The sequence below is a fragment of the Sceloporus occidentalis genome, unplaced genomic scaffold, assembly GCF_023333645.1.
Source record: "Sceloporus occidentalis isolate IW3139 unplaced genomic scaffold, rSceOcc1.0.p SCAF_84, whole genome shotgun sequence".
Classification (NCBI taxonomy): domain Eukaryota; kingdom Metazoa; phylum Chordata; class Lepidosauria; order Squamata; family Phrynosomatidae; genus Sceloporus; species Sceloporus occidentalis.
This window is the reverse complement of record NW_028317064.1, coordinates 2287770-2305821: the sequence shown is the minus strand read 5'-3', so window position 1 is coordinate 2305821 and position 18052 is coordinate 2287770. Positions and strand designations below refer to the sequence as shown.

The window sequence follows — 18052 nt, the reverse complement described above, 5'->3', positions numbered from 1 at the left end:
AAATGAATGGTCCTTACGTTTAGTTAGTGGGTAACATGAAATTACTGATATTCTTATTTAATACTATTACATTTATTAGTATTATTATTATTTTATGTAAACAAAATATGGTATTTGAGTTCTCAAATATTTGTCTAAAATATGCCAGATGGAAATAATGAGCTTGCTTATAATAATTAATAATAATAATATATTATTATTATTATTTAAACAAAATATAGTAATAGTCAAATATAAATAATGAGGTTGTTTTGAATAATTTCCTGGATATTATTATTATTATTATTATATAGAAAATTGAGTAAGAGCTTAGAAAAATGGCTATAAGAAATCTGACCTAAACTGCCCCCTTTTTTTTCTAAATAAGAACAGAGAAAGGAACCCCTTGCAGCAAAGAACAAAATAAGATACTAATATTTTTGTACAGAAAATGTAGTATTTCAAGTATATGCTCCTATTATTCTAGTATATTGAGACACTACACTGTAGCTTTAAACACTATAACTTATTATAAAATATTGTATACAATACATACTTATATTTAACATTAATAGTAAATTTAATTTATTTTTGCAAACATTTTTTGATTATGAAAAAAATATTATAATTTAAATTTTTACTTATACTTTCCAAAATTAAATATATAAATAAATAAACTCGATTAACCACCAATAATATCAGCAGAACAAAGGACAAGGTTATCATTCCATGTCTGCTACATTGTATATTGAATACACAAGCCCAAGCATATGGCCGTTTATCCATTTTCATAGCAAGAGAACACGGGTCCTGGAACGTATTACAGATTAACATCTGATGAGTATAATCGGGACAGAGCTATAAAGAAATTACAGAAAAACCTGTTAATGCAACATTTTGTGTTCTTCAAATAAAGCATTTTTAGAATGTATGCGTTTGTCATCATCTGACATATCTCCATGTTTTGTTTATCACAGTTTATGTTGAGATTTTTTATTTGTTTTGATCAATCTGGAAGATCGCAAAAATCCGAAATGCGTGTGTTGGGTCCAGCGTAAGAGAAAGTTACAATTACCAGCTGCTGTCATTCCGTGCCGGCACCTGAGTCACATCGAAATTGTAATATTAAAACAAAACAGCCAGATTCTTAATAAATGCCCAAATGTTCCTGCTATCATTGTACTGTTTAAAAGTGATGTAGCTGGCTTCACACAGATTATAGACGGTAATAACCAGCGTGAGGAAGAATCCAGTGACCGTGTTAGACGTTTATAAAAACATATCTACGCATTTGTGCTCTAAATAAAACCTTTACGGGCTCGCAGAATGCAAGACCTGCATCCGTAATGTGAAAACAGAAAACTTTAGGTCTTTCACACTGATGGCTGAACTAATAGGAAGCCACGCTGTTTATCTTCAACGAACTCTTAAATTGCATAAAAATTATGAAACAAGGCACTGAAAACAGCTTCCACACTGGTCATTGTGTACATTGGCCGGAGGCTTCCAGGCAAAGCATTGTGACAAGTTGACAATGCAAAAGTATGTATATAAAAATATAATATATATATATATATATATATATATATATATATATATATATATATATATATATATATATATATATCTACAAACTCTAATTAAGAGTAATTGTTTCATGTTTCAATGTCCCGTTTACCTTAGTATATCTTCTTACTTCCTAGTTGTTATACTTTAGTTGCTAGTTGTTATGCCGCATTCGGGCAGAAATATGAGATGGGCGTAGATGGGGAATATAATATATTTTAGATATGTTCATATGAGTAGACGATTGGGATGTCATCTGGAGATTTCAGCTGACACCACAGACTAGCATTCCCCACATTTCAGGAAATGAAAATCCATAAGCAAGTACAGGAGTTGTTGATGTCACCATTGTACTTTTCCGAGAAAAAGGTAAATGGAATAACCCATTATAACATACCACTTTCTAATATATAATTGAGTGATATCAGCATAGCTTCAAATACACATATATATATATATATATATATATATATATATATATATATATATATATATATTACATAAGTAAGTTAAAGCTAAATAAAATTACTAAATGGCAAGAGAGAAAATGTAAAAATATGGTTTTAAAGAGTTAACAGGAGAACATCGTGGATGGGTAGAGGTGAAACAGCCAAGGAAGACCATTTAGAAGTTGAGAAGCAAGCGATTAGTGTCAAGAGCCACTGCGCAGAAGACAAGAATCGGGAGATGGTGTTTAGTAGGTCTTAGGCTTCTGAAATGGTACAAGGAATTATGGTTTTATGGGGAAAAAAAATGGAAGCTTGCGATGTACCATTTCAGGAATGGAGGAATGATAACCTCTACGATTACCATTAAGGAAGCCCAAGGATTGGAGGAAAAAAAGTGAAGACCTTCTGGAAGAAAGAGATGCGGAAGCCAGAAGACACGTTAAAAAAAGCGATGAAAGATAAACACATTGATAGAACGAGTGCAAAGCCACAATTTGCAGTGGTCAAAGAGTGATGACAAAGAGCAGACTGACTTGGTCATTAATATCTCCAGAGATACTGCCTGGAGGGTATAGGGAGCACAGACCAAGATGAGACGATGAGGAACAATGCGCCATGTTGTTAGTATTTCGGTTTTAATGACTCCTCGAGCACTTAGAAATGTACAAGTGATACAAGAGGAAGTGATAATCTACAAATAGTTAATAGTTTATGTTTATGACAAAATACATAACATATAAATATATAGCATACCATTAAAGTTAAATGTAGGTGCACATTACATGACTATATAGATCTCTAAGGGAAATTATAAATGTTTTTAATCAACTTTATTCAATATTATTGTGATACCAGGAATCTCGGTGCGCCTTCCTTATGGGAATAAAATTGTCATTTAATAGAAATTTCTGGCTTGGATATCATATAACTGTATGTTATATTATATTATATATAAGTCTAAATAACCTCCAACTACGAACATTCAAGAGAATGGAGTGACTGTGATTATTTTAAAGGTCATTTAGCTCCTTCAGATTTTTTTTTTTAATGGATGATGAAATTACCGTTATATGAATGTGGGTTATGAAGGTTCTATTAAAAAAATAATAATAATTAAATGAGATAAATGGAAATACGTCCAGTAGTTGGTGGTATTTTAATGTATACAGGACATTCTAGAATTAAGGTCAAAACAGCCAAAAAGGTGTAAGAGATATGAAGATAATGGTAAACACATTTAAAAGTGGCTGTTTTTACGAATTCCTGATCAGAAATCTATTATTTCAGTGAGTAATATATATCTAGGCCTGGAATACCTTGGCCCTTCATCAGGCGTGGTGGAACCTGGTGAGAGTTAAAAAACCACCTGTCTCAAGATGGTTGACTTATCAACAATACATAGCGTTTTTAGGGTAAGTCTTCCAATAAGTTTCCATCCAATAATCCAGAAAACAAAAACAAACTAAAGCAACTATGTGTTCAGCTGTGATCTGTTTGTTGGTCGTCATCACAACATGGTTCTAGGTGTCTTCAGAGTACCAAAAGTAAAACAAACCCTCTGGAATTCAACAGCTTAAAAGGAATGATTCCCGAAATAATCTTTACCAGCTCTCCACATTCCTTCCATAAAAAGCCGGAGTTAGTATTAACTCACCCCCGATACGATGAGTTCCCCTCCTAGGTTCTGGACTTCTGCTTTCACCTTGCTGCAGATGTTAAGCTGGTGGCAGTACAGGGCGATTCGCTGCAGGTAGGCCAGTAAGTCCTGTTTGCACGCGGAATCGGGACACTGCGGGGGGGGGAATAGAAACATTAGTCCTCTTGATGAAAAAGCATCTCGTAGTCTTTTGAAGTTAACTGTAGATGACATCAGATGACATAATACGCAAACCGCATATCAAACACCCATTTCGCTCCGGCAGCACACGCTTTTCTCAGCAAGAACGCAAACCTGTTACCCATATCACAGATATTTTAGACAAATATATACTAAACATCCAAGAGTTACCATTTGTGAGCTGGACCGGGTGGCTTATTTCTCTAGGGCATGAAAAGGTAAAATAATAATGAAGAATAATAATGTTCATGTTAGAATAATAACTTTAACCTTTTTATAATAATATACGTTAATGAAAAGGTAGGGAAAACAATTAAATTGGTAATATATCCCGTTTTATATTATATATATTATGTTTTGTTGTTAAAAAATCTACTGTTTGTCTTGGTTTGTAAGAATGTGTTAATTTTCCCAAAAGTAAAAAACAAAAAGCAGCTCGTCATCTACCATAGGAATTTTCACAAAAATATTTGCATTTCGGTGGCTGGCAAATTATCAGCTTTTAGAAAAATACATAAATTTATGTATAAACTAATGAAACCATATGACGGGTACTTCCTAATTGTCTTTATGCCTTGAAAACTGTTCATATCTTGTTTGGAATGCTGTTCTTTTAATACTCCTAACAGCGCATGTTATAGGATGTCCTCTAAGGAGCACAACTAGTGCGTGTCCTCCAGAGACTGGCAAATGAGGTTTAGATGTAATGTAGAGAAGTTTTACTTTCAGGAAAGGGAGATAGATAAGTGGAACAGCCTCCCAGAAGAAATGGTAGGGGTTAATACAGTGAGGGAATGTAAACATGCATGGGACATATATGGGACAACAGAAACCAAGAATTGAAAAGAAAGTGTAAAATATGTAATATTTACAGCCCAGTGCATCTATAAGTAACTAAGTAATATATATAATATTACATCATACATAAACAGATTTAGTGATCGGGGATTTCAATCTATGGCTGAATTTACTGTTTTAATACAATATTATGGAAATTAATGGAGGGGTAGCTGATTTACTGCATCAAATGCTACCAATGCTGTAATAAATTATCACATCCATTAATGTTAATGGCAGCTTAACTTACCTGGCAAAAAAAAATCTTTATCAGAGCAGAGCCAGCCATTGGTCAAACAATACCCAAGCTTGAGCTCAATCTGCCCCAAAGTGATATCTGGCCCTGAAGTTCTCTCCATTCTTCTCCTTCCTCACCCTTACAAAAGATGCCTAAACCAATCAACAACAATCAGCAACTAAACTATAGCGGAGAGATAACTTAACGCAGAGGAACAATCTTGATCCTGAGACCAAAAGTCTGAGACAAGTTTTCACATTTATTCATTGTTTCTTATAATATATAAATCTTTTATTTTAATCTTTAAATATGATTATATAGGTTTATTTAATGTAAGTATTTATTATTAAAAAAAAAACTAACACATAAGACTTGGGGAAAGTGATTAATCCACTTTAAAAAGTCCAGCACATTATCTTTGCATATTGCCTTTTCTAAGTACTTCCAAATAACCTCAGATATCCCTTCCATACAGCAGTCAAAAAAAATCTTTAAAAAACCAACGCTCTATTCCATTTAATGTATTCGCTTACAGACCTTGGTTTAGTGCTGAAGTGGTCTCTAAATGTTCCGCCAAATACTTATAAACAGTTACACTGATTTAAAAAAAAAAAAATCTATTATGAAAACGTCATTATATTTTATTCATACAACCAACGATGGTACGCAGCACTCGTTTGGACCACTAGATAGTTATGATGGTTTTAATAGCGATGTTAAAAATGTTTCAGGTCAAAATTCTGCTTCACAAACTTTTAATGCCATAGAAAATCTGTTTCATTATGTTCCATATTCAACTCGATGTTACATTCTAGAACATGCTACTTTTAAAAAACTTTTGAAATTACCAATTCCACATTTGATAGATTGATAAATCTCACTAACTAAATGGCTGGTTCATTTTAAGTGAGCATCATGGCATAGTTTCAGCCCCTATCAGAATAAACTCCCCCTAACCTCAGCATAACTCCTTGATTCTCTCATTCTCATTCATTCATTCATTTATTCATTCTCTCTATCATTCATTAAACGATTCATATAATTTGAATCCTCTAAAAATACATTATTATTATCATTATTGATAATAAGAATAATTTGTTTTAAGTTTAAATTAAATAAGAGTACAAGCAAAGCTAGATACTGAATTAAAATCTACTTCTAACAATAACATTTATTAAAAGGAAAATATTCACAAATGTCATCTATAAAACACCCCTTTCCCATATGCTTTTCACACTTGAAAAACCACTTAAGAACCAGCGTAAGGAAAATAAATAATTTGCAATAAAACCCCCGTTTTTTTTTTTGTTTTTGTTTTTTTAACAATACTGAAATGTGTGGATAAACACACAAGAAAAAAAATCAAACAAAGAAAGCAATAAACATTAAATGTGAAATTTTCCCCCCTTGTTAAGAATGTTTATTAAACACACATATATTGTGTCTTGATGGCGGTGGCATTTGGTAAGCGGTTTCCTTGTCATTAAACATTTCCAAGATGACTATTTCTAGTATTTATGTTCATAATGAACTTAAGACACACTTTTAACATTTCTGTTCAGTGATTTGTGCAACCGGTGAATGAATTGTTCTATTAACAAAAGAAAATTATTGTACAGTGAAGACGGTTCCGGTAATTCTTTCCAGAAAATAACAGTTTTACGGCTACACAATTGTTTTACCTTTTAAGAAAATCATCTACATTATTAATAATTTTTGTAGTGTGTCAGGAATAGAAAGAAAATGAAGTCCTCTGATGGGTGAAATAAAGATTTCCATATTTCATCAGATATTTGACCAAATCTGAGGTCTTTTTACAACGCTACTTGGTTTCATGGGGGATTAATGTATGTGCCGTGTGTTACTAGGGTGGATCGTTAATGACGTGGTGGTGGATAGGTGGAACAGCCTTCCAGCAGGAATAGTAGAATAGAATAGAAACATGCATGTGATCCTGAATCTAAGACAAGACCAATGACTTCTCTTGCAGCGAGACCAAACTGTACCGGCGTCATACTTGATAGAGCGCGTACTATTTACTCAACAGACAGCTGGAAAACTAAGTGCCTCCTACATCTGATAAAACAGTACAGTAAGAATAACAATCCTCATATACATTCTATACTCACATACTGTGTGTGTGTATATAGTGCATTTTTAGGGATGTATTAAGAAAAATATCTGTTAACAAATTGGGAACATAGAGGGGGTGGCTGTTACACCTATTTAGGTTAATATTGGGTCCAATGGACCACCATTTTGTTTATTTATCACAATTTTTAATTTGTTGATACCTTGCCTAGAGCCCCATGGAGCGTTCAGCTGGATCTGGTTTAATGTGAATCACCGCCTGTGAAGCAGGTCCGAAAGACGTAAAGTGTGATGATATCATAAGGGGAACTGCAGTGATGTCACCAGCTCAGTGCCCGCCTTGGTCATCTCTATGGTACAGCCAGTCTTTGTTAGAACTCCCCATGGCAGATTAATGTGGGGGGAAGCTGCAGCTCACCAACAACCGAAGAGTCAAAGGCATACCTGGGAACATCCAGGCTCCAGCCATCCAGAGCCCTCCCTTTTCGAGATGCGGGTAGACGATCTCACTGACGTCAGTGGGCACTCCGGTTGATGTTGCGTGCGGAGGTTGCCCCCCAACCCAATAAAACTGGCCATAGATGGAGGGGAAGTGGGACATGGCTCAACACCGCTCCTGTAACACAGAGTTTCTCCGTGACCCAGAGACACGGCCCTTCCCCCGGAGTCTCTGGGCGAAACCCAGAGAGTTTGCAGGTATGGTTAATGGTTTCCAAAATCAGTTATTGTGCTGCGTTTGCTCCAACCATTCCTCCTCCCAAAACATACAAATAAACATTCGACAGGATTGTATAAGCGTTCAGCAGATCGAAGCATGCAACCGATCCCCTCTTCTCTCATACTTTAATTCACTGTGGCGTTTCATTAAGGCCGCGATAAATCAGGCGCTCTAACTCCACCGTCATACTTTCGGATCTGCCACAGCTCTCATCTTGGAAATGTTTTTATGGCTCAGTACGGGATATATATAGAGCTAAGTGGGCCGTTTTTAAAAATCACTTACATTAAGACGGCATTAGCTTTCTTTCAAACATCTCTCGCAATCAAAGCGTAAGCAGATTTTATGGATTTGTTAGTTTAGTTTTATTTTCCGTGCATTCGGGAATTGAGCGCGCGAGGATCTGCCTAAAGTCAATTCTGAGCAATTACCATCCGAGTTGATATTAAATTGGAAGGGTGGCCGGCTTCTATTACCGAACAGATGTTAAGTGACATTAAGGTAATGCCTTCTTCCAGAATCCTTAGACTGCAAGAATCCAGCAACGAACGGGGACAATCGAGTAACATTATGCTAAAATGATACAATCTGGAGAAAAGGAAACAAACAAAGAGCTGATCTATATGCACCGAAGTCATAGGAAGAGTATGCAGGGTGTTTTTTTTTCCCTTCCCAAATATTCAAAAACAAAAATGTACATTTTTGAGAAACTATCCGTTTTGTAGATTTAGAGACGGTGCCGCTAAATCGCCATTAAGGTAGATATGTTACCTATATGATAAATGTACGTACTAGCTGGGTACCAATACGAAAAGATATACTGGAATGAAGAAAACTAATTGGGGGGTTTTATATAAGCTGCAGCCATTCTAGCCTGGTGTAAAGAGTCACTGCCATTTTTCCTCCCCAAGTACATACAGTAAATAACGAAACCGCTATGTTTCCTGATATCAAGTAAAGAGGATTCGAATGAGGAGTTAAAACTGTGAATCGAAATGTGACGAGAAGTAAAAAAATAATATAAAAAGGAAAACCACGAAGAGCGGACCACATCTTCTAAACAGCCTACCTGGTATGTAAGTACCCTTCTTATTCAGCTTACCCTGCCCGGGTGTGTATGTATGGTTGTTAATGTAAGTGTTTATTATCACATATAAGATTTTCTTTCTTAACACTTACTGTATTAAAAGAGGGGGGGCGCTGACTCGTAACAACTGCAGTATCCGGCCCCCCGCTTAGAAAACGTCTCAACCATCTCGTTTCTATTCAGCAGCCCAGCCTCCTCTCGTCCTTTTATTTTTTCCTCAAAATTTTAATGAGGAATATATATATATATCCCCCCCCCACCACCAGAAATATTTTCATAAAATAAAGTCTTAAATGGGCCATCAATGTCAATTCAGCATTAAGACCCCATGCAGACAAAACATCGGGCTAGAAATTAGGAAATTTGATGTGTGTTAATTTTTTTTTAATTAATGGAAAAGGAAAGGCAGGAATACACATTTTTTTAATGTACGGGAGGAACAATGTTCTGTGTCCCTTCTAAAGGAGGTTCTGCACATAGGATCATAATACCCAATGAAGTGTAAATTAACGATTGCCCCAATGGATTTCATATGGCAGCTGGGTTTGAGAATGGATGCCAACAGGGGCACTAGCTGACGAGGACATTAAATACAGGAAAGGGTCGCCAATTTAAAGAAAAGGTTTGGAGCCAGGGTCTACAATATGTCCTCTAGAAGTGTCTAACCCAGAAGCCTTGGTCATTACACAAAGAATGTCTCTCACCGAAACACTTTTTGGGTTTTAATGAAACAGCGATCGGTGACATCTTCAGAAAAATGGTTGCTATGATTGGCCCTTTAACTGTGCAGAATGATTCGGATCGGCTTGGAAGGAACCGAATCGGGAGCCAAACGCCGGTCGGTTCAAAACCCAACTGAAGTCCTGGAGTAAGGATCTTAATGAATATTGAATGTGTAGAGTTGGGTATATCGGGTTCTGACACGTTGTGGATGATTTTTCTTGAGATTTATAAATAAAATAGATATAGCCATATTGGTTCATGAGAGAATGAAGTCTTTAGCCAAAGTCTGTCATCACCAGACCGGTCCTGGAGCTTTAAGGCCAGTAGCCGCCAGATGGCGAAAATGCGGTCGTCGGCTGGATATGTGGGGGGGGGTAGCACTTTTCTCTTTGACCCCCACCTGCTAAAGATTCAGCAGATCCCATGTCTATAGTGTATGGGGCTGTACGAGAAGAGGTGTTGACATACCTGCGATAATCTAGGCTGTTACATTTCATAACTAGAAGATTCCCTGCATGGACTGCTTATTCCCAGTAGAGACAAGATGATAAATCCCCACTGTTGATCAGATACGTGACTTTTTGTTTTTCTGGTTCCAGAATTTCTTCCTCAATGCAACGAGCAAGATTTACTGTTTACTAATGGTATATATTCATATTGTGGTTCACATTAGCACGCGAGCTACAATTTAAGTTAAATAATATAAAATAACCCTCCCTTCTAGATTAATGGAATGTTTCTATTTCCAGGTAAAAATGTAATTATTTTAACAATTTTTCAAGTCCTGAAAACAAAAAGCAGAACTTAAAAATGTAAAAAAAAAATGATTGATTTATATATTTATTTTTTTTTACTAGTGTTAAAAAATTAAATAATATTGTTTAGCATCCTTTTTTTTTTTTTTTTTTTAACTAAATATTAAAGCCGAAAGTAACTATATTTCAAAACTAAGAATGGACAAACCCAAAACAACACATAACTCCAAAATCCAATAACACTTTCGTAAAAACTAAAGGCTACGGTCTAGAGAGGCTCACAGGGGAGTCGCTGCGGATAATACACAGAGAAATAAACTGAAATAGTCGTGAAAGATATTGGTTATTGATTAAATTTGCTTCTGAGACGTTAAGAGCCATTGTTTTGACATGTGCATCAAAAACAATCTTGCTGTCTGAAAAATACAATTATTAAGTGACGCTTAAAGATGCTTAAAGAAAAGAAAAATCATTTCGACATAGAGCTGCTTAGGAAAAAAAAGTCTTATTTTATAGCTTAAAGGGTAAAATTTCAGACCTCAAAAATCCTAGACAATGATCAATGAAAAAAATATTTTAATTTATGCATTTTTAGGCAACATTGAGTGGAGAGGTAATTGAGGGTGATTTATGGGGGGAAAAAAGTATTTAATTGGTTTGATATTGTTCTGAAAGTAATATTTAGCACAGTTGTTATAATTTGATCATGGCGCTCCATGTTGGGGTCAAGAGAGAGAAAAAACTTAGGGGAAAAAGGGAAACTTAAAGGGAGAAAAAAAAAACGTAAATTTATTAGAATTATTAAATGAACATTTAATTTGTATTACCTGATCAGCGACCGCGCGAGCCAATTTGTCCATCCTGGAACCGGCTTCCGCAATCTTTTTAGCTGCGTTAATCACATCGGATGTATTCTTTAGCGGACCTTTCCCTCTGGAGAGAAAGAAAAAAAAGTTATATATCGTAATTGCAGTTGAATTAAATTACTAAAATAACTACCTGTGCTGGACTAACGCAATCATTGATTTTTCTTTTTTTTTTTTACCGTTATATAAATGTTCCCTAATTTACCACAACTTCACCTTCTGACTATGAACCATTCAGCGTAATAAAAAAGGAGAGGAGAAATTTGCTTGGTTTCCTTTCTTATCTAAACTTTCTCGCCAGCAATTTAGTTTGATGGCTTCTTCAAACTCTTAAATTATATTTAATAGTATGTACATTTTAAAGTGCTTATTATGGAGGAAGCTCCGCTGGAATAGAAAACGTTATAATTCCTGCATTCCAGGCTGAATCTCGAGGCTGGTGCAGAAATATAATATCACACATTAATGTATGTACATATATTATTATTATTTTTTAAGATATGGAGGATGTCCCATCTGGAGGTTTTGTTTGGGGCCACCAAAAACAAAAAGGCGTCTGGGCAGAAGTAGACTTCACTATATGGGTTCAGCACCTAGGATTCTATTGTACAATGTGCAGCAATGGTTGGTTCTTGCTTTTTACTAATTGCCCCCATTGCCTGAAGAAGCCACACTGATGGAGAAGCCAACAACCCCACAGTTATACTAGCGTTCTTTGTTGGAAAGGCTTCTGCTTGCACGGCCTGCAACACGCATTCATTCACTATTCCACAAAGTTCGGTCACATAAAGCACACCTTCATTCAGCCCAGAGGATCGATGCTGGCATTTTTAGGCAGGATACTTAGGCTTGATTATATAGGATTGACTTTAGGATTAGGGCATCCCAAAATAGATTTTGTTTGGGTTTTTGTCCTGTCTATTCTCTTTAACAACCAAGACCAAATGTTGAGTTTTTATGTTTTATTAATTTGAAGGTTAATTCTTCAATACACTGTTGGATGTGGCTGAATAGAGGGGATTTATAACATTTTATTTGACTGGTTCATTGTGAGGGCTCAACTTTCCTTTCTCGTATTAGAAGGCCTTTGTTAGCCCTGCATAACTAAAAGCTGAACAGGTGGGAATTAACGCTGAAGTGTGCAGGGCCAACATTGTCCCTCTTCTTGGAGAAACTCAATGATATTGGTCTTTAAAAGTCTATTTACTGGGATAAAATATATCAGAAATCATGGTATTGGTGTAGTCACTGACTACATTAACATTATAATGTTAATCTACTTCTAATAATATCCCTTTCCCGACCGAGACATAGTCATACACGCGAATACGTGTTGGGTCTCACCTGGTAAAGTCTGTCATTTCCATCATTATCATGCACATCTGCTTGGCCAACACAATGATGTCGTTGCCGCTGTCATCCCATTTGGCGACCTCTGCGTCCAGCTTGCTTTTCTCCTGGTGGAAGATCTCTACCTGCTCGGCTATCTTTGCCTTCTCCTCTTGTGGTAGCTGAGCCATGATAGCCTGACGGACATAAATAAGGTGCAGATCACAAGGCCGTTCCGTGATTTTAATAAGAATAATAACAGAACGGCAACAAAAAAGTACAACCGATCGGCTAACGAGGCTTAGCAAGCTTTTTTTCGACAATCTAGTCTCCATCTATATAATTCAGCATACAATGCCCCTGTATAGCCAGTCCATTCTACTAACTTGTACTGGATTCTTTAGGGGAAGCTGCAGGTACAGCTTCTTGCCTCCACCCTGCTCTGAACATTCTAGCCATTGATTGGCTGCATGAAGCAGCCAGTCAGTGGCAGAAAAGGGGCCCCTGGACCAATAGGGAAGGGGCATCTGACTGATGGCCAAGGTCTGAGTTGCTTTATATGATGAAACTTCCAGAATAAAGAATAAAAGGCTATATCCGCGAAGGTTTATCTACCAGATAGGATAGAATTAATGTTCTGTAGAGCCAAACGCGGAAAAGTACCTTTAAGGGAATGGCCTATAATTTGGGGGCAGCCTTTATTACAACAACCAATATGGTATTTATAATACTTGGTGTCAGATGGATGCATTTGGCAGATAAACAATGACATACTCATTACCATTTGCCACAATACATTATTATTAAGTGATACGTGCCCTAAAGCACGTTCAATCGTGCAGGAAAAAAACATTATTAGACAACTCTTAAATCCAGATGGTAACGTTCAAAAATAATTTGCACATGGAAAGGGTTTTTTTTTTTTTTTTTTCCTTTCTCCGTCTATATCCTACACAGCGCGCCTTGCATGTAATGGCGCATGACCTATATTTTAATGACATTTAATTTTTTTTCCTGTATATGTCACTTTCAATCAGCCAGTGTTTATTTTCTACATATTCTTAAAAACGCTCTTGGCTTTAAAAAAAAAAATAAAAAAAAAAAATTGACCTTTTTTGAGAACTGGAAAAAAAAAAGGTTATCTCTAAACAGAAGATCAGTAAATGAAAGGGGAAAAAAAAAATTCACATTAATCAAATTAAAATTCAACGCGTGTATTTTAATTAGAGCTTATCAAAGGAGCCTAGTAGATTCCAATTGAAACACAGTGAAGTATTTCTGGAGGAATTATATATCAAAACTCGAGCCACCTAAACTATTTTGATGGAGGAAAAGCAGAATCAGTGAAAATTAATTAGCTGTGATTCAAAAGAATAAGCGTATGATAATTTAAATAATGCCTGTCTGTGTAAAAGTTGGAATGATCATTAAACCCTCTTCAGTCTTTGAGGAGTTCGCAGAATCTTTATCGGCGAGTTAAGGAACCGCAACTGGATATATTTTTGTATTTTTTTTTAAAAACGTCTATTTTCCCCCAAAGTTGATAATTCATTTGTGTTAAGACGTTAGGAAGCCAAGTATTCCGTTAGCAGTTTCTTATTGTTTCCATTGATGTTTGCGTTATATTTAATGGGTAAATAACATGGAAAAGTGTCATCAGTGTTGACATGGCGACGTACAGAACTTTAGAAATGTAGGTTTATTTAATGTTTTCCAAGTAAGTTTGCTTAATTTAGGGATTCTTTTAGATATTAATAACCAGAAAAGGTCCTTCTGGGTCATTAACCCATCGGGGAACTCTCCAAGTTTCATTGAGAGTCTCCAGGTGAAGTTCTGCTTCCCAGAGACTCCGGGTTACTTGCCTCGGTTAAGTTTATCTGGGGCGAGCCCTGCTGCAGCTGCTACCTCAGACAGCAGGAGATCTCTAGGTAGGCTACCCTGGACGGGTTCCAAGGTATGGTGATTAAATGTTTTCTTAAATACAAGGCAGTATGATAAGAACTTAGTGTGCTTCTCTAAGTCATCTAGAACGTGATAACAGAGGCTTAACTAATATATAATATATATATATATAAAAATATATAGCGTTAAAATATTATATTCAGCACTATAACTGTTTTAAGCAGAAAACTATTTTAAAAGCTGTTTCAGAAGTGCTACTAGTAATAAAAACTGACATCAGGGTTCCTTTTTAATCAATGGGAAAGCGGCGACGCTCTTCACTAATTTATCTTTAAGAGTCCATTAAGAAATGACACATGACAAAAAAACGCACTCGAGGTTCTTCTAGGAACGGATGCTCTTCAGTAAAATGGATGCGGAGCATATTTTATCTGGATAAGGGGGAAAGAATTAGATATTTCAATATTTTAGCCAAAAGATATGGAAAAAAAAATCATAAAAAAATAAACTGACTGATATGGATCTTCTAACTGTTGTTTTTTGTGAACAAAACTTTTTTTTTACTAGTTAGAGTATTTCTGAGGGTTATAAATTATCACAGCTAAGGTCCATTTGGCCCATCTAGTCTGCCCTTTTTGCCTAATTTAAGGACCTTAATAGGTCACTTCTGCTGGGAGACTGTTCATAACCCTCATATTTTGAAATAGTTTAATAAAAGTATTAACAAAACCTACAAAAAGCTTAATATACTCTCAGCAACAGTTTCTGGTGGTCGAAAAAGCATGGTCTTAAAAGTTGAACTTTTCAGAAGCTTGAAGTCTCGCGTAGGACATTATATCCGAGGTTCTAACTACAAAGACTGACTCTTATCATCCTCCATTTCTCTGATTGCATATCTCGATGGTTAAGATCTAATTATCTTTTTTTTTTCTAGGTAGAACCAGAGGGAAAACATGTCGGCATCAACCACAGTGTCGCTGGAAATTCTTACACTTGCGCTTTTCCCAGTAATTAGTTTTTTTACGCATATGTTAAACATTCTTTCACGCTCCTTCAGCCATAAAAAATAGAAATATTTCCAATCTTCCTAAATCAACAAAATAGAAAGTACTGAGGGAATTTCCTTTCTAATGAAAGATAATTAAATTGTATTTTTATTTCATTTTGATTGAATGCATTTGCTCTTCCATAGTTTGATCCTCATCTTTTGTGTCACATTCTATTAGATTATTGCTTTTCTAATAACCATTGTAGACTTCAAAGCTTCATGTATGAGGGAGATGCTACATTTCTTACTTTAATTTTTTTTACCTCATGGTTTCCGTCTGGATTTATAATTCCTCATCACCTTTTCTATGACAAATAAGGAATTTTTACAAAATATTTATTTTAATGGGTATAGTTACTAAACCTCAGTTAACGACCTACGTTGGTTGATGGCCACCATCAAGGGCGTCCATCCAGTAAGGAAGCAGGGGAGCCCGTCCTCCCTTATCTGTTACAGACCCAATCATTGGTCCTTCTGGCTCGATACTCGTGTTTGGACCACTGTTGGTTTTGAAGGCCAGATGACCCTCTTTCCAGGGAGTAGGCAGCCCTGATGTTCCCTTTGGAGAGTTTGGAGACATGATAGTCCCTTTCCAGACTTTGGGGTCTAATGGTCCCATTCTGGAAGATCATACCTTCCCATCTCACAGGTACTCAAGGCAGGAGAACCTCTTCTTGGAAGAACTTGGTTCCTGAGTCTGAGTTTCTGCCACCTTTTGGTAAGCTAGTTGGAGCAGGCTCCTCCTTACCTTTTATTTTTGTAAGTCCAAATTGTTATGTTCAGCTCTGCGGGACATGATAAATACTGCGGGATAAATACTATACACCGTATATGTATCAGTAAACGTTGTATGATCTAGGTCAGCGTCCCACATAAATACATCGCTGAGTGTCACATCACCAGCCCGGAGCTCCTGCTGTTGTATAATACAGTTCCTACGATGATCAGTCAACCATATTGTAGCCTAAGTGCAAATACTGCGATGATCCCATCCAGCCCCTCATGGGAAAAAAAAAAGATAATGGACTGAAAATGTTAAATTTTCTATTATAAAAGTTTAATATTTCATGTTTTATAATAGTATCTATTTTACGTGTTTCCAGCAGGCATCAGTATAAATTTATAACTTATAAATAAATTTTACTTCTAAACTACTGATAGATCGTTTTTTGGGTTATTTTGAACTGCGTTCTTGAGTGCAGAGACTGAGATTTTACACGTTTTATATTACTCACAGCGTTGGGTAAGAAAACATTGTTTCTGCAAATAGATATCATTATACGCTTATATAAGTGGCTTTATTCTAGAGTTTTATGAGATGTCCAATGTTCTCTTGGACTTTGTGTCGCAATTCCAATCATACGGAAAACACAAAAGGGTCTGGTGTGTCCCTTTCTTCAGAACATTAAACAGGAACCGTCACCTTCATGGTTTTATTATGATTAATTTATTAAAATGTTATTTTATTAAAAAAAAAAAAAATTTGTATGGATTCTATATGCACTTTAATGCCTATGACAGCTGAGAGATCCCTTTAAATTTACATGGTGCCCCCATTGGGGTATTATGTAGAATCCCATATACATTAGTTCCTCTCCTCGCACCCAGTTATTTACCGCGCAGGTTCAGCTCAACACATCTCCTGACACCTCAAGGAGTGTTGCCGGGAAAGGGGGTCTAACAAGACCCCCCATGTTCATGCGTGGTAGGCGCTCTCATTGATTTCAATGGTGCAGCTTTCCTGCCACAGTCAATCAGCAGTGCCAAGGCAAATAGGATGTGAGAAGCTGCAGGTTTTACTGAAAAGTAGGCACTTTCTTTTTTTACGTTTCTAGAATTCATTTTATATTACTTAAAAGGTACTTTAATGTAATTTTTTTTGTGTAAAGGGCTGTCTGGTTAGATTGGAGTGCCCCTTTAAGATGGCTGCCCCTTGGTGTACTAATAAAGCAGAAGTTTATCTATTGCTTATTTATTATTGTTATTATTATTTGTTGTTTTATATAGTGCCATCAAACTCCGTAGCGCTGTACAATGTTTCATAAATTATAAAACAATCTTTAAAAATGTGGGAATTCTATATAACTTAAAACTTCTATTAATGGGATGTAATGTTTATAGATAATCTACGTTCAATTAGGAAGACCTAATTTTATTCATGTTGGACAATATGTAATATGTGAATTAACTGAAATGAATTAATTTCTGGTAGTGTTACAAAAAAACCCCGGGGGGGGGGCACCAATGGTCAACCATGTAAACCAACTGATACATTTAATTGGTTTTGTTGATGAATACATGTTTGTTACCTAAAAAAAATAAAAAATAATAATAATTAATTATCTTGTTGGTGTGTATCACGTAACTTCCGTAAAAGGAGCCACGTCACCTTTATGGGTTAACCCTTTCAGGTTCCTTTTTCATTCATTACTCTTTTTAAAAGAAAAAAAAAACTAAAAGAAAAGATAATTCATATATATATAAAAAAAATGTATAGTTGCTATGGATTTATTTGCTTTTTTTTTTTTCTTTCTTTTTTTTTTGTCTTGTATAATGCAAAAACGGAATGTACTTGTTATGTTCTCAAAATAAATGGATTGTATGCCGTGGACGCGCACCTGGCTGTC

At 35.8% G+C, this 18052-nt stretch overlaps 1 protein-coding gene across 5 annotated transcripts in view; it reads right to left on the bottom strand.

Moving 5' to 3' along the window:
- Window positions 1-18052, bottom strand: part of LOC149285097 (catenin alpha-2) — a 581118-nt gene that overhangs the window by 40467 nt on the left and 522599 nt on the right. For 4 of the 5 annotated variants that reach the window (XM_089495822.1, XM_089495823.1, XM_089495824.1 and 1 more), the window contains 3 exons: window positions 12491-12672; window positions 11108-11213; window positions 3649-3783 (listed from right to left, as the gene is read on the bottom strand). In XM_089495822.1, the coding sequence (XP_089351948.1) occupies window positions 3649-3783; window positions 11108-11213; window positions 12491-12672 (423 nt within the window). The remainder of the gene's footprint in view (window positions 1-3648; window positions 3784-11107; window positions 11214-12490; window positions 12673-18052) is intronic. The other variant, XM_089495826.1, reaches the window with a different exon arrangement.